Source organism: Lissotriton helveticus, chromosome 4_1 (genome assembly GCF_964261635.1).
Source record: "Lissotriton helveticus chromosome 4_1, aLisHel1.1, whole genome shotgun sequence".
NCBI classification, from domain to species: domain Eukaryota; kingdom Metazoa; phylum Chordata; class Amphibia; order Caudata; family Salamandridae; genus Lissotriton; species Lissotriton helveticus.
In genome coordinates, this window is record NC_136063.1 from 565,373,885 (window position 1) to 565,400,087 (window position 26,203).

The 26,203-nt window shown below is 44.4% G+C and overlaps 1 protein-coding gene across 2 annotated transcripts in view; it reads left to right on the forward strand.

Annotated features, from left to right (window-relative positions):
• TRAM1 (translocation associated membrane protein 1) overlaps positions 1 to 26,203 on the forward strand; it is a 306,166-nt gene that overhangs the window by 138,234 nt on the left and 141,729 nt on the right. For both annotated transcript variants that reach the window (XM_078687162.1, XM_078687163.1), the window contains one exon: positions 10,629 to 10,692. Coding sequence is in view for 1 of the 2 variants with exons in the window: in XM_078687163.1 (XP_078543289.1) it covers positions 10,629 to 10,692 (64 nt within the window). In the remaining variant the exon portion in view is untranslated. The remainder of the gene's footprint in view (positions 1 to 10,628; positions 10,693 to 26,203) is intronic.

The following is a 26,203-nucleotide window of genomic DNA, read 5'->3' on the forward strand; positions in this document are numbered from 1 at the left end:
AGTCCCAGACAGTAAATCAGGGTCTGCTATTTCTGACCTGGTCAATTCAACTCTTGGAAAAAATAGATCACCTGTAGTTGGCTGCTGCAATATCCCCATGGGGATAACGTTTCAGGCAACTCATAATAAGGCCTAGATGTTTGGCTCATTCCTCCCCACCCTGCTTCCAGTTCTGATATTTCTCTAAACTACGGATGGTCTTATCAGACCCCCACTTTTTTAATTCATCATTCTTTTAACACCAAACACTGGGAACATATTTTTGCAAATACTACATTTGTGCATCCATGTCTTCATCTTGGCTGTTCTTAGCAAATTCTAATAAGCAGCCGACATCTGCTGCTGGTTCTAGTGTAAAAACAATAATGCATGGATACATTGTTCAGTGAGGGAGCAACATCTAGTTCATAAAATAATCTTATAGATCCTGTTATCCTTTGAGTGTCTGCAGAACTAGTGACACTATCCTTGTCCAAAACTTGCCACGTGTGAAAGACCTATCCTGCGGTAAGCCAGGTCTGTGTCAATCGCCCCCCAAAATTGATGCTTTAACAGCTTTTGGGCCTACTAGCTCAAAGTAGAAGCGAAGCTCCGGATCAGTGACTTCCTTCAGCTTAGGGAAGGCCGAATATCTATTCTTGTCCTGAAATAGGAATGCAGATTTGTGCAGGATTGAACAAATTACGCATTCAATGCCTGGTAGGGCACCTTTTCAAGAGCATTCTCAAATGCTTTGAGCTGTGCTATTATCATTTTTTTCTGAGTGAGAGTCCATTTCCTCCCTGCTGTACTGTCAAGGAATGGCTGCAGTGACTCCACAGTGAGTACAAAATGTTTGTTACGTTCATATGGAGGTCCTCCAGGTAATCGTGCATCTTCATAACTGATGTAATATGTCTATCAGAATGTTGGATATTGTGGCAGACAAATGTTCAAATTGAATTGTAATGCAGTTCTTGTCACTGTTCGGATTCCTCTGGAGATTTTCAGGGGAATCGGGGGAAGACTTGCTGAGTTCCATCTCTGATTCAACAAACTCAGCATAGACTTTGAAATGGTTGTAGTGGTGCTGACCAGGAGCAAACCAAGAATTCCACTGGGTACTGGAAGGGTTAAGTGCCAGTCACGATTGCACTCTATGGATCTCCACAAGGAGTTGCAGTTAGGTACCTTTACTTTCTGCTACCAGTTTTGTAAAGGATTTGCGAGAAATACAGCATGAAAGCATTCAGCTCCACAAGCAGGTGTTGTGTGGCAATGTTATAATCTTTGAGGTGGGTCTAGATTCCATGGCCACCCTGTGATGAGACTGCAAATAAAACATTCATTTTACAGCGTGCCTCAAAATGCATGCATTTTTGCAAAGTATTAAAAAACAAGTTGCAATTCAGTTAAAATCCCAAAATAAGTACAATATTTTTTGAAGATTATAAAAAGAATATACAGAAAGCAAGAGCATACGTTGAAGCTATGTTACTCCTGTTGAAGGGGTCCCGTTTAACCCTCACAAAGTAAGTCTAGTATATCAACAGCACCAAAGGTTTAGTGGATGCTCCTTGTGCACTCTCAAAGTGACACTTCTAAAGTCTGGAACCAGACCATATAAAGTTCTGGACATTGTATCTGCACCATCTACCCACAAATGTAAATTATCCCAGATATATAGTTAGCAGAGTGCTGAACAGCTCCAGAGCTGGCACATTCATAAACCTGGGGCTCTACCAAAGAAAAAAAAATCTTGAAACACATATCCCCTTTTCCTGCCACCTACAGTGGCACCCTTCCTCCAAAACCCTGCCACCCATCCGCGAAACACTGCCCTTTTCCCCAAAAAAATACTGCCACATATCCGGTCACTTTCCCCAAAAAAACACTGGCCTTTACTCCCTTGCCACCAAAACATTGGTAATGGGGGCAGTGGTGCTTTCGGTTGGGAAAGGAGCGACAGTGGGGGGCTCAACATGTATCCCATGGGCCCAATCAACTTTGCGTGAGGGAGGGGTGACTGGAAGCTTATCGCTTGTCCCATGGGGTCTTGGACCAATTTCTTTTGGCTGGGTGTTCTGCCAACTACTTGACCTGTAGGTGAAGTCAAACATTTAAGAGGGTGAACGTTTTTTTGGGGAGTGGTATAGGTTTGAAAAGTGGGTGGACTGATTTAAGAGTATGCTGGCATTTTGTTTGTCAGGCAGGTAAGTGGAAGAAAATAAGGTTGCCACCCCCCCAAATTTGGGTCAGTTGGTGGGGAAGAGGTAACCATGTCACCTTACTTCCCAAACACCATCCATACAATGCCCACTCCCTCTAAAAGCACTGCCCCATTCCTGCCACCTTGGCCCCACCTCTGCGCCTTGCCACTCCACAACCAATGTGCTGCTATTTCTTCCAGCACACTGTCCCCTACCTTTCTCCCTCCCCAAAACACTGTCCTGTATCTTGCCACCCTACTACCTAAACACTACCATACACTGCTGAAGGAAGAGTCTGCGTCGCAGAGATTAGAGCGGGGGAGGTCGAGGAAATGCAGCACCTAGAAGTGGATCCAGGACAAAACTTACCTGCTCTTTCGTGTCCTAGTCCAATCGGCAACCTGCTTCTCTTCCTTTTCCTCTTCTGTTCTCTCTGAGCACAGCAATAGAGCTCCAACGACAAGGCAGTACCCGGTAGATGAGACAGAGCAGCAGGCAACTGAGTATATAAACGCCTCGCCTGCCTGCTGACCTTCCTGTTATTTGACCCAGCAGCCAATGCTGAGCCAATATACGGAGTGGGTCGCATTCTTTGAATGTGGCTGCGTCTTTGGTAATAAGTGCATGCGTTTTACAAAACAGTCAGTTTAGCAATTTTGTTTGCAAATCCCCAAATCTTGGAGGGTCTGTAATATGCCAGTAGGGAAGCATCTGTTCCACACTGCTGAAGCTTCCCTGCAGTAGAGATGTGTTGAGTTGTAAGCATGGTGCTCTTCAACCTTATTTCTACACTGGTCGTACAGCTTAGCACGTTAGTTATTCTATCTCCAGTAAGGCTGATCTGTACTTAGTTGTGGAGCCCCATTGTAGGGGTTCACATTTCACCTCGAAGCTTCTGGAGAGGAACCCATCATCTCACTGGTATTTGGCCATACTCCGAGGTTCTCAGGTTCTCTACTACCAAAGGGGTGAATTACTGTGGCTGAATATATTGAATGTTAGATTTCTGTAAATAATTATTTCCATTCCGTTCAAACCATCTATTAAAGGGTAACTGGTAAATGGACAAGAAATCATACTCTATTTAGGGACCTATCCCCAAAGAGGAGATATAAGAACAAAGACCCTAGGTTAAGTTGATTGGATAATAATTATTCATAAAACAGGAGCAGATCAAAAGACTGCCTGCAGCCTGCTTAGCACTACTCAAACTCTTATCATTTAAAAAAAAAAAACTGTTTTATCAGAAGAATCTAACAGCACTCCAGAACATTCTATACCCCATGAGTTAGGGAAAGAATACAGCACTCCGTACAAAAAGTCCTGCCCCCAAACTAAATAACACATGTAACATGCAACATATGACACAGACACCAACAACAAACCCCATAATACTGCTAATACTAGACACAGAAGATTAGGATCTCACAAACCTATGGAATTTATTAGGTGTACATCGAAGAACCATTGGCTTCGTGCTAATCTTTTCCTGTTCTCCACATATCAGAACAACATCATGCATTTCTCTGACCTGTTAAGAGGCACCATACGGCACACCTAAGAAAACATTGCGCTCATCACATTCCAGATTAGAGCCTTACTTCCTTAACATAAGTTCGCATTTCACAGAAATTTTGTTTAGAATCCAAATGTTACCTCCTTCCACTTTTTCAGTCTTGCTGAAAATATCCAAAACTCTAATGCAGTGGTTCCCAAACGTTTTAAAACCTTGACCCTCTTGTTTAGTACGACAAACGTTTCATGACCCACCTACCTTTAATGGGCATGAGATGGGGCACATTTTTAATGTAACTAAAGCATTGTGTGTAGCGCTTTGTCTTTTACAGATAAGCACATTTTACACAGAAATAGTCACTAACTTTGCACATGCATATAATTTTACAGAATAAAACTATTCAGCACACATAGTGTATGCAAATCTGTTTTCTGTGAATACTTCTAATTTGTGCATCACCAAGTAAAGTGTCTTCATTTTTTTTTGTTTCTCACATACATCAGAATTACACACAAAAAAGTGATTTATATTTGCCTTTTACAGGTATTTAAATTTGGTTGTGTGTTGCAAAAAACACCCTCTATGCCTTTCCATTCATACTCCTGATACCCCAGCAAGATTGACACATAATTCACTTTAAAAATTCCTCTCACTTTAAAGTCAGGCGGAAAAAAAGCAAACACTAATCCTGTGTGAAACAATGAGCATCAATTTGTCAGAAGACAGAGCCTGCCTTTGAAGCAGACAAATGTTATAAGATAAAGACAGAATGTAAAGCCATCTTTATGTATTGCTGGGACTTTCCTAACTCTCCAAAAATCGGCTTGCGACCCACAGTTTGGTAAACACTGCTAAGGGGTTTAGACCACTGTGGGAGACCTTTTTGCCTTTGTAGGAAGCTGGCTCTTTATGTGATGTATCAATCTGATATACCATGTAAAGAGTCCAGGGGTTCCCTTATAAGTGGACAGAAGCTTGCTCTAGCAATCCCAAGGCGATCTATTAGGGGTAGTGTGGTTGAGCTGCCTTAGGCTTAACCAAGAGGAGGACAAGACCTCTGCAAATACACACAATGATCAATAAATGACACTCACGACTCAAGGAGATCCACACCGATAAAAAAAATATCAAGTATCTTTCTATGTGTTTAGCATCGGAGCGAAATCGCTCAGGTAAGTACATTTTTTTTATATGTTATTTTCAGTTCAAAAGGGGACACAATGCAATTTTTGGGTTTTGCAATGTTATCCTATGGAAGGAAGAACAAGTTCTGCAAACAGGTATAGTACAGCGACTAACGGGACTAATCTTCAGGAGTTAAGGGGAGTGGTGGGCAAAGTCCAAGGCAGCACCAAAAGTACACCACTAGCGGAGCGAGGGCAGCCGGACGCTGGATGCAAAACACCTTTGAGAACCCAATGTTATTCTATGGAGATCGGCCTCTGCGAAAAGAGCCTGCAGGCTCTGCCTAGGAGACCAGTCAGGCTGAACCAACAGGGGGCTTAGGCCTTGCAATGGTCTGGGACGTAGAGACCCCTTTTCATCACAAAGATGGCTACTCCTGAAAAATTGTGTCCACCTCAGTTTAGCCCACCTTAGGGGTGGTACTAGCCTGGAGTGGCACGCCTACCCGACTAGCTAATTTTCTCACCTCTCCAAGTGCCAAAGAGTGCTCTGGGCAAAGGGGTGGGTTTCCTCTTCTGTGAGGGGGAGCCAGATTTGCATTTCAAAGGCAGCAGCTCTTTGACGCTTGCCAACCTAGGAAGGCTAATAAGCGGGTCATCCCTTGGAAGGGGGTTTTACACCCTCTTCCCGGACAGGCTTTTGTTCTGGTCCTTCTGAGAGCAGAGGCTCTCACCCTAAGAGGTCAGAACAGTGTCTCAGGTGGCAGGCTGGCAGAAGCCAGTCGGGGAGCACACCTGAGACTGGCAAGATCTAAAGTGCCCTCTGGGTGCATGTATTGATAAATACATCACTGGAATCAGTGTGGGTTTCTCAATAAAAATGTTTGATATCAAACAACCCAATTTTCAGTGAAGCCGTTATGTAACTAGGGAGCTTGTTATCACCACAGCCCAGCACGTTTTAAAGTGGCTTCCCTGTCCACTTGCCATAATAGAACTGACCAGCACAGGGGCATATCTGCTCATGCAGATATGCCCTTACTTGTAATATTCCACACCCTGCCTTAGGACGGTCAGGCCTGCTGTAGGGGTGACTTACAAATATCACATACAGTGTTAGGGGACATGGCACACAGGGATGTGTTCACCAAGACATGCAGCCTGCAATGGCAAACTTGCATGTGCTTGGTGATGGGTCCCTTAGGGTGGCAGAATTCGTACTGCTGACCTTAGGGACACTCTTTAGAACCTCATGCCCTAGGTACCAAGGATACCATTTACTAGGTACTCACAGAGGGTACTAAAGGTTTTGACAATTGGGGAAACAATTGTACAATTTTAGGAAAGCGCTCTGGCGGCCTGGTTAGTGGAACCCAGTGCACTTCCAGTTGAGGTCACACCAGGCAAAAAGTATGGGTTACCATGTCAAAAAGGGCTATTTTTCTACAGCCTTTGTCACCAGGATTCTTAATTGGAGACCACTGTTCAATTTTGAAGCAGTGACTAAAAAACATGCCTCTTATATATTTGTGTAAAATGAGGGAACATAATAATGTTTCTGAACATTCTGTGACCTTGCTGAAATCCACCCCACAACAAACAATATTGTGTTCCTGGAGTCACCAAGGAATACGTTTGGAACCAAGTTTTCTACCCCTTGACAATTCAAAAGGTGCTATTGGTCTACCTCTTAAATCTGTGATGGGTATAAATCAAAAGAATTGCATTGAATGCTTTCTTTAAAGACCAACCACACTTCACAGTTAACTGAATATATTATTTTGCCTCCCTATCGAACCTTCAGAACTATCCACATCAGTGAGGATGATCATATGTAACTCTTGTGCACAATACCAGCTCTTCTGGCACACTTTCCCGAATAAAAACCTCCTTAACCCAATAACTGTCCTTGCTTATTAAACTAACCTGCAGGACATTCTACAGGTTCTAGACAGAAAACAAGGTTTATCCAATTTGTTGTTAGACGCACATGCTCACATGCTCATCAACTATTCTGTTAATACTGGACCACCAATAGAATTGTGAGTCTCCTTTTAATGCTGGACACTTCCAAATGCCCTTCATGACCCACACTGTACAACTCTTTTTGTTAGAACAATGTGTGGAATAACTTTATCACCTCTCATTAAAATAACATTCCATTCCATTAACTCATCTTTCACTTTAAAACATGCACTAAGGTTTCCTTTCTATTTACGTTCTTCTGACAGACTTTCAACTACATACTCTAAAACCAAATTCATTTCCACAGCCTCCTTGAAAGATCTTTCTCATAACTCTCTTGATTTAGCACCTTGTCAGTGGTATTAAGCGTTGTGTAAATGCGATTACAATCTTCCATGGTGGGTGCCGCTTCTGTCGTCTTCCTCTGCATTAACTCCTTTGCATAGCTCCAGAGGTAGATGCGAGATGTAATCTGCATGTACATTTGGCTTTTCCGGGGTCATGTGTAGCATGATAGGACTGAAGCATGGTCCCTGAACATGCCAACTGCACAGTTAAAGGCGTTCTTCCCATAATATGTCATACTGCAACCAAAAGACACCCAATCCAATTTCAAACATCAAGAATGGTGCCCTTAACATTTAATTATTCTGCTTTTCAAATACTAGTTGTTGCTATTTGCCCCACAAAAAATGAATTTTTTTCTTCAGTAAAGATCTCAAAGGTTCACATTTTGTATAGAACACAATCCAAGGAATGGTAACAAAGATTCATTGAATTGGAGGATTGGTGCTTTTCAAATTGCTTGTGTATATTTCTGTTTTGATTACGTCCTTGGTACCCTCATGCTCAATATAGTCTAACTTTCACATCTAAATTTGCACTTTGTAATTTTCAGTATTAGAATTCTCTTTCCAGCATACTGAAAACACTAAATAGAATATTATTATGATTAGAATAATCCTGGTCAAACACCAGAATATTGTACCGTAGAGCCACCATGCCAGTCATCCTCTTTAAGGTTTCCATAATTAGTTGAAAGACTGAATCTCGCTGGGCTAAAATACATTGTACAAAAATGAAAGAAAACCCTCTGGAATTCCAAAGCCAGTTAAATGTTTAGATTCCTCTTTCAACTCAACCTGATACCGGCTTGCTAGATCAAGACCCAGTAACACCTGCAAGTGTATATAACTGCTCATGAAGATTTGAAAGGGGGCTTCTATTTGTATAATTTTTTCATTTGTACTGCATAGACAGATACTGAATCTCAACTCACTTTAAAGAAATTACAACTGGAGAAACCCATGGAGACGATTCCATAGATTTGATTATAATATTAGCTCACAAATCTTCTAACATTATTTTGAGCTTCTCTCTGTAGGTTATGGCTAAATCACAGACCTTCTCTTTAATTGGCACCATGTTTTTTTACATATTATTTGTGAAGCCCTCAAATCTTCCAAACTCCTCTCCGAATACTTTAAAATAATTTTTCTTCAAGGAGGACACAAATTGACTATTGTCACCCAAATCACAGTTGGAATACACTGGTGGACTGTCATTCGGATCTAACAGAATACCCATTTCTTGTCGGTGTGACCAGTTGAGTTTGGCATCACTGTTTTTAGCCGTGTGGACTTTCCTTTTATGTTCTTACTTGAGAAGGCTATGTCCACTCAGAAATAGCCCAGCAAATGTATTTTATGTCCCATATTACCTCCTGTTTGAGCACCAGCTGGTATTAATTCTTCCCCCATGTCTCGAACATCACTAGTTATACCAGTATGCTGAACCACGGAGACAAATCTACCACCAGAAGTACAGCCTTTCCATCAAAATGCACCAAGCATTTGGGAAAACCTTTGTCTGATTTGGCTTACACTTAAAACTACATTCAGATTAAATTTTCGCAGTCTTCTGTAACACAATTGACTTTTTCCCCCTGTTAACCTTGCACAGTCTTCTGAAACAACTGTTTTTTTTTAACCGTGATTGCAAACGTTTTTTAAATATTTTTTGTGTAGTAATTAGTTTATTGATAACATAAGAATTGAGCAATAACAGCAAATACGGTAACATGCAAGTCCCGTTTACTTCCATATTGAGTTACAGATGTGAATTGTGATACATGCACCTATAACAACAAATATTTATACACAATATTTAAGAAAAGATGAAGAAAGAGGTGAGAGAATAAGCTATAGAAGGGAAAAAGTAAGGAGAGTAAAGGAAGATAGTATGAGAGAGAGAAGGTAGGAAAAGCCTCCACTATAAAACAGGGAAGATAAACCGGTTTGGCAGAGTCCAATTATAATAATACAAGTGGGTGGAGAAAGGTGGCGCAATAATAGTGATGCGGAAGACTTAATTGATGCAAATTATGGGGGCGGGGTATTCTGTGAAAAGGGGGACCCTATAACAAGAAAAATATCTCCTCTCTCCATTAGGTTGAAATGACCCTTCATAGGACGCAGACTTGCACATCTCTGTGAGCCATTCCTCCTGTAACTGCAATTTTGCAGAATACCAATACCGTAAAATACAGATTTGGCAACAGTAAGGGCAGTGACAAGCCAGCGACGAGCATGGTGGGTCAGCTTGGGAATGTCAGATACGTCATGAAGGAGAATTCGAGGTTGTGAAAGTGGTGTGGGTAAATTCATAGATTCCCAGAGTGTAGACCCAAATCTTATCAATCGCTCAAAACTCTTTTAAGTTCCCAACATGGTAGAAGCTACCACATGTCTAACATAACTCAGATTACCTTTTCCCGCTCTTTAACCCTTGCTCTTACTGACATGGATCATTCCCAACTCTGAAGCCAGATGATGTTTCATTTTTCCTAAAATCATTCATGTTTGTACTACCTTGACCTCCTAATTCATGCACACATTTTTCCAATTGTTTAATGCCAATGGCATTGTTTATAGTAGTATTCGGCATCATCTCGGTACCCTCCCAAATTCTTTCTGGCACTTGTTTTTATTTTTATTTTTCATCATGACTTGCTCCCTTAAATGTTTGTCACAAGTAATAGTTTCAAATTGGATTTCTTCCCAGATCTCATTTTCAGTTTCCTTAGAGCCCATTCAATGTCATCAATGTTTCCAACATTCTCAAAAGGTGGTAGATTTTTACACTCCTTCAAACCAACCCTAGAAAGTGCTCTAATGAAGACCGTTTCCTTTGAAGAGCGCATTCAACCCCCTCGTGAAGAAATCATGCAAGAAATACTGGATACCAGAGTTCCCACTCCATTTGAGGTCTCCCCACAACTTGTGGGAAGAATGGTGCATACGTTATTGTCAAATTAAATAGCAGGAAACTTGGAGAAGAGCTACACAAATGAATTTGATTAGCAAACTTTCCTAATGCAATATGCCAGGCAGTACCTCGTGAAAATAGTCCCATAAGGCAAGTTCATTTTTCACCTTACTCCTTCCTTTACACACCAGTTTCACCCTTACACTACTGTGCCTATGGAGCCAATGTATACCAGGCTGATGAGCCCTAATAAGGAGGAAACTGGTCCTTGGTTGTTTGTGTGTTAGGTTCATGGAGGACCTGGCCTTTCAGTTCTTGCTGAACTGTTCACCATTTGCATATGGCTCGGTCCAAACTGAGGTGGTATGGTGTGCAAAGTAGCGATGGGCTTGGATGCTGCCCAGAGTAATTACCAGTGGCTGAGATTAATTTAAGCTTTTCCATTCATGACTTTTTTGTGTTCTTGAGGAAGAGGCAGATGTTTTGACATGGTTATTTGCCTGCAAAGTTTTATGTTTTTAATGCAACACATTAATTTGGTTAATAATTTTGCCATTTTCTTTTCAGATTTCAGCTAAAGCAGCTGTCCTTTTTGTTACTCTTCAGTACAATGTTACCATTCCTATCACAGGCAAGTACTCTCTGTGATTTTGCTTTTACACAAAATGTTAGATTTAAGTTGCAAAAAAAAGTTGCCTTTATTTTCTTATCTTGCATCCCAACCTATTTTATTACATGTAATAGCTGGAAGCATAGCTGGCAAGGTTTCAGACTGCTATGTGTGATATTTTCAGCGAAATTATGAGTGGCATTTTAATGACTGAGTGACGCTTTCTTGTGAGCAAAATCAAGCAATGAAAACGAGGGAAACATGTAAATATCAGAAATTAAACCTATATGAGCTACCAGAAACTCTAAGAAGATCTTAAAACTGCTGAATGCACCAGAAATTTAAGGACACTGATCCAGTGCCCTTGTTGCCTGATGGTACTGTTAAGCTGGACGGTATGGCCTGGTGCTGGAGAGATCGTTATTTCATCTGATGTGTGGCGCTGATTGCAGCGCTATAACCAGGCGAAGTGCATGCAGCACTAGTCGACTGGCACAGGCGCCCTACCCACCCATCGACCCAGTTGCACTATACTAAAGTGCGTTAACACATCATTGTTCAAACTGAGCAGAGAGAGACTGCGTGACTGCACAGTTATCAAACTACAAGGACACAGCAGGCAGCTCAGGATGAACCCAATTGTATAGCATCCATTACAATTAGCAAGTGCATCTAGATACAGTGTTCTGAGGACACACTTCTTTCAGAGGCTGAAGGCCAGCGAGCAAGTCCACGCCATGACTGTTAGCGGGCCATGTGGTAGCCTCATTAAGTTGCAGCGTGGTAACTGTGGCTCAGCCCTGTGCACACTGCACAGTTTTAGCCAGGTGCTTTAGTGGCGGTGTACCGGCTGTGGACGAGCGGTGCTGCCAATGCCATATTCATTGCCAGGCACCGGGCCAGTGTGTGCTGCCAGCAGCACTGAGCCAGGTATCTGTGGTGGGAATCGCCAGGATTGGATGATGATACCATGGAGGGGCAAGCTGCATTGCATTGCTCACTCTTTTGATTTCGCAGGCCCAGGAGGTTATCTGTCCCGAGGCCAAGTATTGTGTGGCCGCCATCTTATGCCTACTGCTGCACGGCCCAGTTGCTTTGCCCCGGAGCCCCCCCCCCCCCCGCCTCATCCTCACTGTCGGGGTAGCAGCACCGGCTCCAGTCCAGGCACCCCGAGGCAGGGTCGGTGAGCGGCTCAGCCAATCTCCACAAGTGGTGCAATGAAGTTGCCCCGCAGCCCTATTTGCCACCGCCCGGGCCTTCTCCCGTATCACCTCCTATGCAGTGCAGGGACTCACTCCACGCGCTGCAGCTGTATCATCAGCACCCCCTCTGGCTCTCAGTTCTGGAGCGTGACAATCGCAACCGGAAGCTTCAATGGTCTTGCTGCCTTGCTGCCAAAGGTACTGCGGGGCAGGTTACCTCTAGCCCTCCCCTTTCCTGATGCTTCAGATCTACCCCTGAGCTGCACTTTCATTGAAACCCAAACTTTAGAAGAAATTCTGCAGCGGCCCGCCTATTGACTCAAACGACTCTGAAGCTCGGACTGTTACATTGTAGCACAGTGCAGGCTGAACTCAAGCAGCTGAGCCATACCACCAAGCCTGCCAGGAGCACCACCTGCCACTGTAGCTGGTGTATTAAAGCAGCCCTGGTGATTGACAGCTGAGGCGCCAAATTGGTTCATGTGCCGGTTGTAAAAAAAAAAAAAGCCACATGGGGTGGTAAAAGCTTTGTAGTTAATGCAGCTAGAGCCTGGAATCAGCTTCCTCTGTAACTAAGAGGTATGTCGAACCTTTTGGCTTTTCGAAAAGCCTTTAAAACGTGGCTGTTTGCGGACTAGCTTGACTCGAGTTTTCATTCCTCAGGAAATTTCACATAGCGCCAGGATACCTAGGGGTAACAGTAGTGCGCTCAATAAATGCTATAACATAACATAAGGTGGGATATTGCATTTCAGTGCAGTGATGCGGACTACCACACTGAAATGCGTTGGTTTAATGCCTGATGTGTGGCACTTGACAGGGCTGGAAGACTGAAAGATCATGTTCCAGTTAGCCAAACCACAGAACTATGCCTGTGCACGTAACCTAGTATAGGGTTTCTGTCAACACTGAGCAACCCTAAGACCTTCTGCTTGGAGAAGCCATCACTTGTTTTCCAGTGTCGTAAAATGTTTTTTGATTGAAAACTAAACCTAAAATAAATAAGATTGAAGCAAACAGTTTTTTAAATAAGTCTACGCGAGAATGCTGCATAAACGTGAAGGCTCATTACGTGTTGCACAGAATTCTGTATGGTTATTGTGCACCTCGTAAACACATAGCTTTCTGGAGTTCCAGACCATACTGGGTGGGTATCAGAGGTGGTACAGATTAGGATGGTCAGTGATCATTTTTAAGACCGTCATCTCATGTCCGAAAACACCCACGGAGTGAAACTAATGACTGAAAATTCTGTTTATCAGGAATGCTTTATAGAGATATTTCCTCATTACTGTACTTGGACTGAAAAGTGGTTGCATTCTCTCTAACAAACATATTATACTGCTATGCATTCCCCTTGTATTAAGCAATTGAAACTACTTCCTTTGTGTTTGGTTTTGAACGAGTGACATCCAAACCACAGCCCCAATCAAGAGGCCAAGGGTTCCCCATTACAAGTCAACGCAGCCCATGGTCCATTTTATAAAGTAGAATCATTTCTCAAGTACTCTCCTGTGCCCATAGCTTAACTATATTATGGCTAGAAGAGAAAAATACAAGCAGCATGAAGGGAGCCTATGGCCTGTGCTCTACATAGATCTCTTGCACACCACTAAAGCTACAGTTCTAGGTATATCTTTGAGCTGCCTGAATTTCTTTCCTTTTGGATTTACCTGCCCTAATTTGAGGCGGGTATACAACAAGTCATGTTTCAATATAAAAAAGTAATGCAGGGCAAACGTGATGTGCTGTATAGTCATTCAAGGGAACGAGGATATCGTTTTATATCAAAGCCATGGTCATTTTGTAAATAAAGCCACACTGCTCCACAGTGGTATAAGGGGTTATTAACCTGTTGCTTCATGTGAATAAAAAAAACTTGCTTTTGTAAGGGAACGTTTAGATTCCCTCAAGGATACAGAGCCGGGATCATGCTTAATCTCTCTGTGCTTGCAACTTTCCAGCCATATTAAACATCAGTAGGTAAAAGGTTAGAACTAGTAAACGAGATCGAAACAGCCAATGGCAAGCACCCATTCCAGGTCAAGTCTCTAAAGGCTTTTATGTTAGCCTCATTAATTGTCACATTTCACAGTGTACTTGTCTTTTTGTTTCATTTGGTTTGTCACTTGGCCCCTTCCTTGTCCTGATGTCTTCTTTGGTCATGGTTCTGTATGTGATAAAATGTGGCTCCTCGTGTTTGTCACTCAGTGACTGAGCTGATTGCATGATGCTCCTGGTGGGACTCTGACTCTCATATCACACTATCCATCTTTGGTGCTTTTCTAGGTGGTGATAAATATTCCAGTGTATGTACTGGGCTGCCTTTGGGGATCTCCAGCTGCATCCCCCTTAACTGCAAATGTAACACTGGTGACTGGATGCAAAAGAACACTGGGATTGAGAGGCATAAGGAGTAAATGAAAGCATGCTGGTCACTGCCGTCATCTCGCAGTTCCCTGGAGGGAAGAAGGATCATTTGGGGAGGAAATAGCCTGACAGACAAATGAACAGCAGGGAGAGACTGGGTTTAGGGAAGAAGCTTTTCACCACCGGGGTGACGGGCAGACAGACTGAGAAAGGTGCCAGGTGGATAAACTGTGACCACTGATGCAATGTTCAGCGTTGGGCGGATGTCCCGCTGAGGAATGCGCAGCGTACAGAGGTTGTGTTGAGAATAAAATGTATCACATTTAAGCTCAGGAAGTTGCAAAGAAATTGTAAAGGCTGTGGATGCTCTGTGTACTATGAAGTTCCTTTTTGGTTTGGAAAAAGTGTTTTGTCACACTAATCACTGGTCTGGAAGGAGTGGTTACTGGCTTGGAGTGTACTAAGCTGCAGGCTTTAAATGGATACTGAAGTAACCTTACATTATATTAAGTATTCATAACTCCACAGGTGCTAAGCTGGAGTCAAGAAAGCTTTATAGAACAGTTGGGGAGAGGATACCACATGTCACGTGAAACGTGTGATCCTTTGCACCTGCAATGCAGCAAGAAATGTAATGTGGCTGACAACTGAAAACAAGCATTTGCAATGCAATCAGTCTACCTTTTTGACCTTGTATGTATTTAGCTATGCAGCACATTAGCCTGGGTGCTGAAACATCTACTGTTCTTAAACTTGGAGGGAAAGTAAGCAACAAACTGTGTGACACGCCAGGTATGGGAACACATGGAGAGAAATATTGCCTTTCAGCGGGAAATGGTATAGTCCAAAGTTCTGTTTTCAATACAACATAATGGCCTTCGGTGGTCATTTCACTGAAAATGCAAGATTTGAAAAAAAGTTGTCGAGTGCTTGTGAAAACCATTTCTATGGACTGGAATCTAGAGAATGCTAAAGTGATTATGGTATTTTACTGACCTCTGCTGGTTGTTTTCTATCAAGAAAGTTAAATAGAGGCAGTTGCCAGAAAAAAAAAGTCCCTCCGCAGAAAGCAATTCTGGTATTTTACTGACCTCTAATGGTCGTTTTCTATCAAGACCGTTAAATAGAGCAGTTGGACCGAAAACCAAAAGTCCCTAAGTGGAAGCAGACAAGTTCTAGGGCTGATCTCCAGAGACCACAAAGTACATACACATAAAAGTATATACTAAAGTATATAGAAGAGGTCTCAAATGCTCAACCTAAAAATATTTTCAGAATTTATACATATTACATGAAATGTCACCAGAAGGATACAGTGTTTTCCCTTCTAGACAAGGGTCACTGCATGCTGTGTGAGCATGTTTTCTGACACGGATTCAAACGTGCCACCTCAGAACTACTGTCTCTTTCCTACTTGGTGGTAGTGTGGGGTGAGGACTGGTGTATGAGATCGAGGTCCCAGCTGGTGCGAAGATTCTGTCAGTCTACTGAAAATTTTTCTGTTTTAGTCCTCTCAGTATATCCTTGGAATTTTAACCTGTTACCAAGAGGCGTCTCCCCTTTCTGCTCCAGTCATGACCTATTGTCTGCAGAATACGTACGTCACTGAGACAGAGAACATGTTAAAGGAACAGTGCATCATTTTTTACAGTGGGTGTGTGGCTCTGCAAAGGCTAGAAGCTGAGAAAAGACTATTTTCCTTTTTTCGTTTCCCTGGACATTCACAGTGTTGGAGAAGGGTCCGGCAGTGAGTTTGTTCACCAAGTCTTAAATTAAGCGAGGACTTGTCTATTTTGGGTGTCTAGTATCCTGGATCTAGTTACTGTGCTAGTTCAATGCGTGTTTTTGTGCAGAACACTTGTGGGATGTGACTATAAAAATAGAATGTTTGTTCACTGTGTTTTCTTTTGTGTCCGTTGTATCTGAAAGAGATACGTTAGTGATAGATTCCTTACCTTAGAATATCCCCAGGCGTCAGACTGGATCCGGAATTTTTTTCTGCTTAGCAGTACCTCTGCGCGCCAGTAGGTGGCGTCCTGCGGCTCCGCCTCTGTCACTGGCGTGGTAGGCGCCGAGATGACGTCACGGAGAGTACTTGGGCGCTACCCAGACCCGCTGACGTCTGTTCTTTCTTTTTCCGCACCGAGAGTGCAGATCCGGATTGAGCACGTACCTCGGTAATTTTTTTACTACTTTTTGAGACTTTTTGTCTCCTTCTCTTGTCTCCTGGTGCACGTAGAGATGCCCGGCTTTAAGTCTTGTGGGTCGTGCCGCTGTAATATGTCAGTGGCGGACCTCCACGATGTCTGCCTCTACTGCCTGGTGACCGACCATGACTCCCGGGACTGTCGAGACGGTTGAGCTATGGCCCCGAAGACTCCTTTCACTGCCGCTGCGGGTCTAGAGGGCGTTCGCGGGTACGGAACTGTTGCTCCTCGGGCTCGAAGTCTTCACCTTCAGATTCCGTTAAGCTACACCATAAAAAGAAGCCGAAGAAGCGTGTTCGCTCTCCGACATCCCCCCGTCGCTCCTCAGAGGCGGACGAGGGGGACAAGGGCTCCGCCCCGGCGGTTCCTCAGGAGCCTGGGAGTCCCGCGGCCTACCCGCCATAGCCGGGTCCGTCAGCGACTCCCGAACAGATGCAAGAGTTTCTTGCTGCCCTGGACCTCCTTTTTAGGCCTCTGGCCCCCACCGGCGGGCCCAGCGGTCTTTTGTCCAGGTCCTGTTGGCCTAGCGGTACTGCCTCTGGCACCGGCCCCGGAGCCACTGGATTCCGTGCCCTCTGCCCCGGCGCCATAAGGTGCAGCGCCGCTGGCTTCGGCCCTGGTGCTTCCCTTGACTCCGGCCCCAGTGCCGCCACAGCAGTCCAGTCCCCTTGGCCCAGCAGGGCTCTGCTCTGGGCACTATCAAAGGTTATTTTTCGGCCATCTCTACCTTTCTACGGCTTCCAGATCAGCCGTCTCTTTTTAAGTCCCCGGTTGTTAACCGTTTCCTTAAAGGCATTACGCACACGTTTCCACCCGTACCCTTTATAATGCCTCATTGGGACTTGAACCTTGTCTTGACTTTTCTGATGTGCGCTCCCTTCGAGCCCCTTCATAACTGTACCTTGTGTCTTCTCACTCTAAAGACAGTTTTCCTGGTTGCCATCACCACTGCCAGAAGAGTGAGGGAGCTCCAGGCTCTTTCTTCCAAACCTCCTTTCCTTTCTGTTCATTCGCACAAGGTGGTTTTAAGGACCCGTCCTTCTTTCTTGCCAAAGGTTGTCATGCCCTTCCACATCGTGCAGACCATCACTTTGCCCACCTTCTTTCCACCTCCGCATCCTTCAAGGGAAGAGGAGAAGCTCCACCGTCTGGACCCAAAATGTGCGCTCGCATTCTATCTGCAGCGTACACGGCAGTTCCGGGTGGATGATCAACTCTTTGTTGGCTACGTGGGCGCCAAAAAAGTTTGGGCGGTGCACAAACGGACCATCTCCCGGTGGGTCGTTCTATGCATCAAAGCATGTTACTCCTTGGCCAGGAAGGAGCCTCCTGTGGGGCTGCGTGCCCATTCGACCAGGGCAAATGCAGCCACTACTGCCTTGGGACGGGGTGTCCCCTTGCAGGATATTTGTCAGGCAGCTATGTGGGCCTCGCTACACACGTTTACCAAGCACTACTGCCTTGACAGTCTGGTCCGGAGGGACTTTTTTTGGGTCGTTCTGTGCTCCGTGACTTTCTGGTGTAATCTTGTTTGCAGACCCACCACAGGGGTTGGTATTGCTGGGGTATCTATTCTAAGGTAAGGAATCTATCACTAACGTGTCTCTTTCAGATGCCCAAGTTACTTGTGTAACGATATATCTGTAAGAGACATTAGTTAGTGATAGATTCCTTACCGCCCCGCCCATCCTCCCTGTTCTGCGAACTGAGTACTAGGGTTAAGGTCATCCCCTTTTATGGCCCTAGTTTTATACACCAAGTGTCAGTCTCTTGCATGGCTCTGCATTTCGGCGCGAATAGTTGTGTACAGAACTGACGTCCGCGCGCATGGGTGGCGCCTAAGTACTCTTGTGACGTCATATCGGCGCCTACGACGCCAGTGACGGACGTGGAGCCACAGGACTCCACCTACTGGAGCGCAGAGGTACTGCTAAGCAGAAAAACTTTCCGGATCCAGTCTGACTCCTGGGGATATTCTAAGGTAAGGAATCTATCACTAACTAATGTCTCTTACAGATATATAGTTACACAAGTAAGTAACTTGTGCTTCTGTGCTTGGTATTCAGTGCTTTTATTTGCACGTTGTTCATGTATGTGTGAGCCGAAGAGAGGATGGGTATTGAAGGTGTGTACAACTAAGGTGTCTGCTGTAATTGTTGTTTGATGATTTTTAATTATCCTAGTAGGCATTAGGGAAGTTGTTTGTACAGGAGGGTGCAAGTGGAGAGCAGTGGTCTGTTTCTTTAGGCAAATACAGAGGAGTGTTATTGTGGATGTTTTGTTGGGGTTCCGTAGAACCTGCTAGACATTATCATTATTTTTCATTTGTTGATTGGTCAGGTGGTTGGTTACCATTCAGTCTATGTGCATGTATGTGTGCGTGTCTGTTTTACGGTTCTACTGGGGTTACGGTGTGCATCATTGCTGAGCATTTTGCTGCAGTCTCCACCCTGCTCAGTTATAGCTTGCAGGGTGGTGGTTTGATTGGCTGAGGATGGATGAAGATGGTGTTGTGGAATCATGAAAGGCTACTTTGTGCTGGTGGGGAGAGGGGCTCCCCCCTTTGATGTAGGCCACTCGACTGTTATGGGGTTTCCACCCTGTTAAGTGTTTTGCAGGGTATGACTATCTGACAAGGAGTTAGAGTGTTACTGGTTGTAGCAGTTCAAACTTAAACATTTGGACTGCTCTTTAAATTGTTTCAGTTGTTGGGTATTATGATTTTGAAGAGTGGCATTGTTCATTTGGTAATTGTCTCCACATTACAAACGAAGCATCAGTGTTTCGGTAATTCACAAGCACTCCAATAGGAAAAAGCCATTAATATGATCTCGGAGCTCTTGGTTTTGGGTACGTTCTCGCCCCTCTCAGACACCTTTGCAGATCATTCTTTTTGAGTAGGATCATCAGTAGTATGGGTGTAGTTAATATGTATAGATAGATATTTTTGTGTATTCGTTTTTGTGTGTGTGGCTGGTGATTGTTATTGACTTGAGTTTCTGCCATATGAAGGACTAATACCTGCGTTGTTCGACTTGTGATATGTGCATGAGGTAATAGACTGAGTGTCTTGTTAGGATCTACAATATCACTTTAGATCAGTCTGGGGAAGAAGAGCAGGTATTGTAGTGTGTTCATGCTGTCTTTAGAGAGAGATGTTGGTTTGCCAATAGGGGAGGGCTGTTGTGATATCGGTGAGGTCCAACTATATGATACTTCTCAAATGTGTTAAATGTATGTGTGGTGTTCGAATATGGCAAAGCTGTATGATGTTATATGTTATTTAGTGGAACTGTTTGCGCATTGCGTCTTCTAAGTAGTAAGCTTCCATTAGGCGTTTTGTCTGGATTTTCCTGTTGGAAGCAGTATGTATGTTTATGGATACTCTGCCCAACCAGTTCTGGTTTCTTGTGTATGAATTGTAGTGGGGCCCAGCACTCGCACCTCATGGCTGTTGCAGCTGTTTTCTTTCTTTCTTGCTTTGGAACCAGCAATATTTCCTGGTAACCAGACCACTAGTGTTTGTCTCCTCATCAAGTGTCCACATCCTAAGTGTTCTCTTAACCTATTGAAACGGACTGCACATCTTAATTTCATTACTCCTCAAGGCTATACAACACGCAGTTGACCAGGTGATGCAAGGCGGCACAAGCATTCTCTAGTCTGAAGTACATAACCTTGAGTTGGTAGAGGCTCTCTGTAGTGCAGAATACAGCATGCTCCATGGTACCAGATGCAAGGGCAATCTGTCAGCCATTGGTCAAATCAGATGTATGGATTTACTTGCCTACCCCATATCTGTAGAGCAACTCGTTGGCCCCTATGATAGTATGAGGCCTTTGTCTTTGTGTCTCAATTGAAAGCCCAAAAGTCCATGCAAAAAACAAAAGTCCATCAGAGGTCTGTCAATCCCTGTTTGGGTACCCGAGCCATAAGGCTGGCTCATGGGATAGGAGCTCTGTTAGTCTCTCGAAGGCCCAGGATCTTGGTTGCTTCTGCCTCCTGGAATTTGGCAAACAATCTTCCTTCTGGAACCACCGTTGGTGGCCCCCTACAGCCGGCATTTGCCAGTCACCGGTGGCCAAGGCCAGAAACCTCTGCTTTCTCATGGATAAAGATCTGACTTGTGTGAAATTAATCAAGTGGTCTCTACGTGTTTTTTCACACTAAAGATACTGCGCAAAATTCTTCCATTCATCCCGTTCTCCCTCAGGAAAACGGTGGTTGGCGCCCTTATTCTATCAAGGATAGATTACTGTAATGCTCTTTATTTGGGCGCTGGAGTGAAACCGCTGAATAAGCTTGTCACTCCAAAATGCTGCGGCTAGAGTCTTGTATGGTCTACCTAACCACCATTCCACTTAGGCCAGTATTAAACAACTACATTGGCTAACAGTGAGACGGCGGGTGGAATTCAAAGCCCAGTGCACAAAGCACTCTATGGAGGCGGGCGGAAGACGTGCAGCGATTATTTTCCCGGTACATTCCTTTGCGTTGCTTAAGGTCCTCGGACAGTGGGTTGGTTCTTCCCCCCTCGATGAAACGGGTCAGGTAGGAGGAAATGCTTTTCATTCCTGGCAGCCAAACTATGGAATTCTCTGCCCGTCTCTCTCAGATTACAGCCTTCTCGGTCCATCTTTAGGAAAGCTATCAAACCCAGGCTTTTTTCATAATGCTAACGGTGCATTTTCCAGAAAACCCTATTCAGCGCCAAGACGCCTCAGCATAAATGCCCTCTACAAGTACCCTCAGTCAGTCAGTTCTGCCTTGATTCACTCCTGGACCCCAATCCAAAATCTTATGGAGCTTGCTTTTTATTGGTAAGCTGTCCCACGGTGCCTCTGCCATGGACACAGATTGGCGCTAACCATATATTGAGCGAAAAAGAGGTGTTTAACCTTTCTAATACCTCTCTACACCCGTTCTGCTTCTCAGACGTTAGATCAGGTGCAAGGCGTACCCCATGTACTGAACCATCTTTTCATCACTAAGCACCTGGTCTGGGAAGGGGACAGTCTCTTCCGCTAGGGCTAGATTGCTGATTGTAAGGTCTAAGTCGCTATGGTAAGGCTTCAGTCAGTTCAAATGAACAACCAAGAGGGTTGCCAGGTGGCAACTGTATCACCCACTTAGCTGACAGTCTTGCTGGTCGCCCTCCTAATGGAAGCTCCATTTTCTTCTTGAAAGCTCAAGGACCAACTTGTTTCTGTACCAATACCTCCTGACCCTCCTGGTTCTTGTTTAGTGGTGCCTTCTTGATGAACAAACACTCGTCTTTTGATGAGCTTGAGGGGTTTTCTTCACTGTGTTCATTAACGGAGCCATCTGCTTGCTAAGTCTGAGGACACAGTTCTTAACATCAAGAGTAGGGGGGTACGCTCCAAGCCCTCTCAAGTTTGTGAAACAAGGGCAGGATGAATAAACAAAAGTTCAAATAGGATAAACCCCCACCCCTTCCTGTACAATCCCCTAGTAGGTGAACAAAAGAGACGGTACCACTTCCTCTTAAGTATCTCTCGTATAGGTCCCTTCATGCTTTTGAGGGTCTTTGAAAGCATTTCACCATACCAGTGGTCTGTTAGTGGTGGTAGGTAGAGAACAGGTAGTCATTCCTGATTGCCCGCACATTGTACTTATCGATGTGAAATTTAAATTTGGCTGTCGGATATAACCTTCCTAGGAAATTCGACCATGGAAAAGATCAGAGGGGGAGCACTGGCACTACCTTGGCAGTAGTGCTCCTCAGTAGTGCTGCCGTGACCTACCTGGTGGCATGATCACCATCGTATATTTGTTGCCTGAGGCAGAGTACTAGTACGGGCACCAGTAGTGTCTTGGGTGGACCTCCAGGCTTGCCACTCACATAACAAGCTGGGTACGTTCTGCAGAACCTCTACATCTTGGCCGCCATATGGTCTGGAGAACAAAGACTCTAATCTTGGTGTTGATAGTGTTCATCAAGTCTTGCTCCATGGGCTAGCGACAACTGGTAGTTCCTTTCTACCTGTAAGTCCGCTTTATTTATTTTCGGATTTGTAGAAAGCATTAACCAACCCAAAGGTACCTTGGTGCTATTGGCCTCTTACTGGCAGAGTTCAGGGTCTACTGCTTAACTATTCAGAAACACATCCTCCAAGACCATGCTGTCTTTAATTCGTTCTGGTTCCAGTCTGTTCCAGGAAGCCCTTAAGTTAGCCCACTAAAGTAGAGCACTCATTGTGGCTTGCAGGACACCAACTAGTAAAGTCCTCCAGCCGCTAGCTGCTCTTGGAGTGACCCATACTAATATTCTGACTGCTTCTTGGGCCTCCCCCTCCCCCCTCTGTCTGGAGCAGGGGCCAATGGGCATAGTGGAAGATTTTAGAATCACTTTGAACGAGGCATACCTAAGCTCTGATCTCGTGCAACCATGTTTAGAACTTGTAGTTCTTCAATTAATGATTTGCACTCTTCATTCCAAACTTGTTTTGTTGAGTAGTCCTATGAAAATCTCAACAATTAATCCGACTGGTGCAAGTATCTCCATTGTCGGTTATTTCGCTCAATGCATTTCAGGCCACTACCACCTTCAGGAGCGAACTAGCAATGTTTCTTTTCAAAGAATAAATATGGAAATGTAAGTTAAACTGCATTGAGTCACTTAATCACTGGAATTACTACGATTTTCACACCTTCCTCAGTTCAAACCGGATCTTTGCCTGGAGCAATGCTAAACATAAAAGAATGCCCTCCCCTAATAATGTGGTTTATTTAAGTTAATTATGCTGTGTAGACTACCTAATGGGTATTTTTTTTTTTTCTCTCAAAAATAGGCGTTTGTGTTTTGCTTTGGTAATATGGAGGAGCATGTTAACAGTCCCACTCACATCTTTACTCTTGCCCTCAGAGTCCTGCAAATGTTTAAATTCGGAATTGTACCCAGCTATTTGTCCCTAAAGCCGTCAAATTTCTTCTCTCCAAAAAGATTAGGTTTAGCCATGCTTCATTCAAAGCATCTTCTTGAGTAGTCTTGTTTCCTTCCTAACTTGTAAGTGCATTAAATATTTTGATCTTGTTTCTAGTCTTACGTCATCCAATACAGTTTTCTTATTTTTGGTGTTCAAAGTGTTTTGAAGCACACATGGTTTGGGGTGGATTTTACGGTAGTTTTCTCTAGGCTCTGAAAGTATATTATAGTATCATCAAAACCGCATATTTATGCCTCACACATCACTTAATGAAATTGCACAGTCCCATCTTTGAAGGTGTGTTCTCTCTCCCCCCCCCCCACCCGCCCCAAAAAAAAAACACTGGTGAAAAAAGTATGAAGTAACCCTTGTATAAAATGTTTGTTGCAACATAGCTCTCTAAAGAGATACACTTCTGACGTTTTTGTTATTTTACTGAATATAAAATATATAGACCCAACTTTCATAGATGATGGATAGGAGGAATTTATTACAAAAAAACAATCACACACACACACCATTAAATGCATTTCCTCGAAGTAAGAATCGCTTAACTGACAAGAGAAGAGCATAGTCCCTAGTATGTAGCCTGCTCCTCCCCACATCTACACAGCCGAACAGATCGATCTATTCTGAGCTTGCCATATGCCACTTTGGGTGGACCTCTCCAAAGCCTACCAATCCAAAAGGCAAAGTCCTCTTCTGTCAATGGCCCACTCCCCCAGCTTCCACCTCTTTCAAAAGGTTCCTCTTTGTAATCTATTTCACTCATGTGAAATACTCCACTTTTCCAGACCAGTTTGACATCTTCAACCTTCATGTCTTGCCGTTTCGTAGCTACACATACGATGTTCGTACTTCATACCTTCTGTGGGGGCCCTGTGTCTGTTCCTCATCTTTTAACCATTGGCTCTTATTTTTCTAAAGTGACAACTGAAACGCAGTTTGCCAAAGAAATTGTCAAGTTTGTTAAAGGTCACAAGTCTTTTATCAATGCTCCCTTCAATTGATGTATGGACTTCAGTAGGGGGATTGCTTCAGGGTAAACTCTGGGGTGCCCATGGTAATTTCAACCATGACTCCTGTTTTACTACTATGTGGTATTTGAGCTCCATATTGGCACACCCCAGGAGACGGAGATAGTCTCCACAGCCTCTACAGATTAATTTTGGAGCTGCTGAATGTTGTCAGTCTGGATATGCACAGTATGTGAATCTGGAAGACGACTATGCTGCAAAACTATTGTTAAATGTCAGTAACTAGTTTCTTTCACCCTCTGCAAATCATGCAAAGTCACCAGGGCAGTGAAGCGTGTACTTTCCTCCCTTACCAGCTTTGTCACACCAAAGTGGTTCTTGGACATCCTTATCTTGACCAGTTACCTTCCACTGGAATCTCAACTTCTGTCTCAGAGAAACCGAAGTTATCACTCCCTCGTCAAATCCAGAGTTGATCATCAGTCCACCAGACTGAATTGCTTATTAGTGCTTCTAGTCTCTTAAAAAAGATTCCTTTCACCTGCACAGTAGACCCTGCTCCACATGCTTTACAGATGTTGATGAGCTCTTATCGTTAGCTAATGTGTATTAAGGACACGTCTTTTTACGTAATGTGATTGACTGACTTCTACTTCCAAAGTGCATTATCATTGCCACTTGTATCATTTCACCAAGTTTCCTGGGAACTATGATCTCTCCACGTTAGGGGCACTTTTAAACGCTATTTTCCAAAACACTTAATACTCCACTATTCTTCACTTTTAGGATTAGATCAGGCTATGATCATGTTCAGATGCTGGCTTGGTACTGCGCACAGAAGTTTAGTTTGCCAATTCAGTAATAATGGAGAGTATACTGCTCAGGATGATTTTCCTGCAGGGCTGTGTCCTATATAACTCATTACTTTACGATTGAGGCTTCTGCAGTGGCATTTTTAGGTCCAACCTAGAGCCATCATGCATGCACTGCTCTGTGAGAATTATTGTAGGAAATAGCCCTTCCCACCCCCGCCCATGTTTGCCATTGGCTTGTCATTGTCTGTCCTATATGCTGGCATCGTCAATAGGCTTATTAATCAATCAATCAATCAATCAATCATATCACTTGTATAGCGCGCTACTCACCTGGAAGGGTCTCAAGGCGCTTGGGGGAAGGGGGCCGCTACTGCTCGAACAGCCAGGTCTTGAGTTGTCTTCTGAAGGCGAGGTGGTCCTGGGTCAGCCGAAGGTGGATGAGGAGGGAGTTCCATGTCTTGGCCGCTAGGTAGGAGAAGGATCTGCCTCAGGCGGTGGCTCTTCGGATGCGTGGTACGGCGGCGAGGGCGAGGCTAGCGGATCGTAGCTGACGGGTGGGCGTGTGGAAGGTCAGGCGGTCGTTGAGGTACTTGGGGCCCAGGTCGTGGAGAGACTTGTGTGCGTGGGTGAGGAGCCTGAACGTGATCCGCTTGTTGACGGGGAGCCAGTGCAGGTTCCTCAGGTGGCCGGAGATGTGGCTGCGTCGAGGGCTGTCTAGGATGAGTCGGGCAGAGGCGTTCTGGATGCGTTGTAGTCTTTTTTTGTAGCTTGGCTGTGGTTCCGGCGTAGGGGGTGTTTCCGTAGTCCAACCGGCTGGTGACGAGGGCCTGGGTGACCGTCTTCCTGGTTTCGATCGGGATCCATCGGAAGATCTTGCGGAGCATGCGGAGGGTGAGGAGACGGCGTTGACTTGTCTGGTCATGGAGAGGGAGGAGTCCAGGATGAAGCCCAGGTTGCGAGCGTGGTCTGTTGGCTTGGGAGCGGTGCCCAGGGCGGGGGGGCCACCAGGAGTCG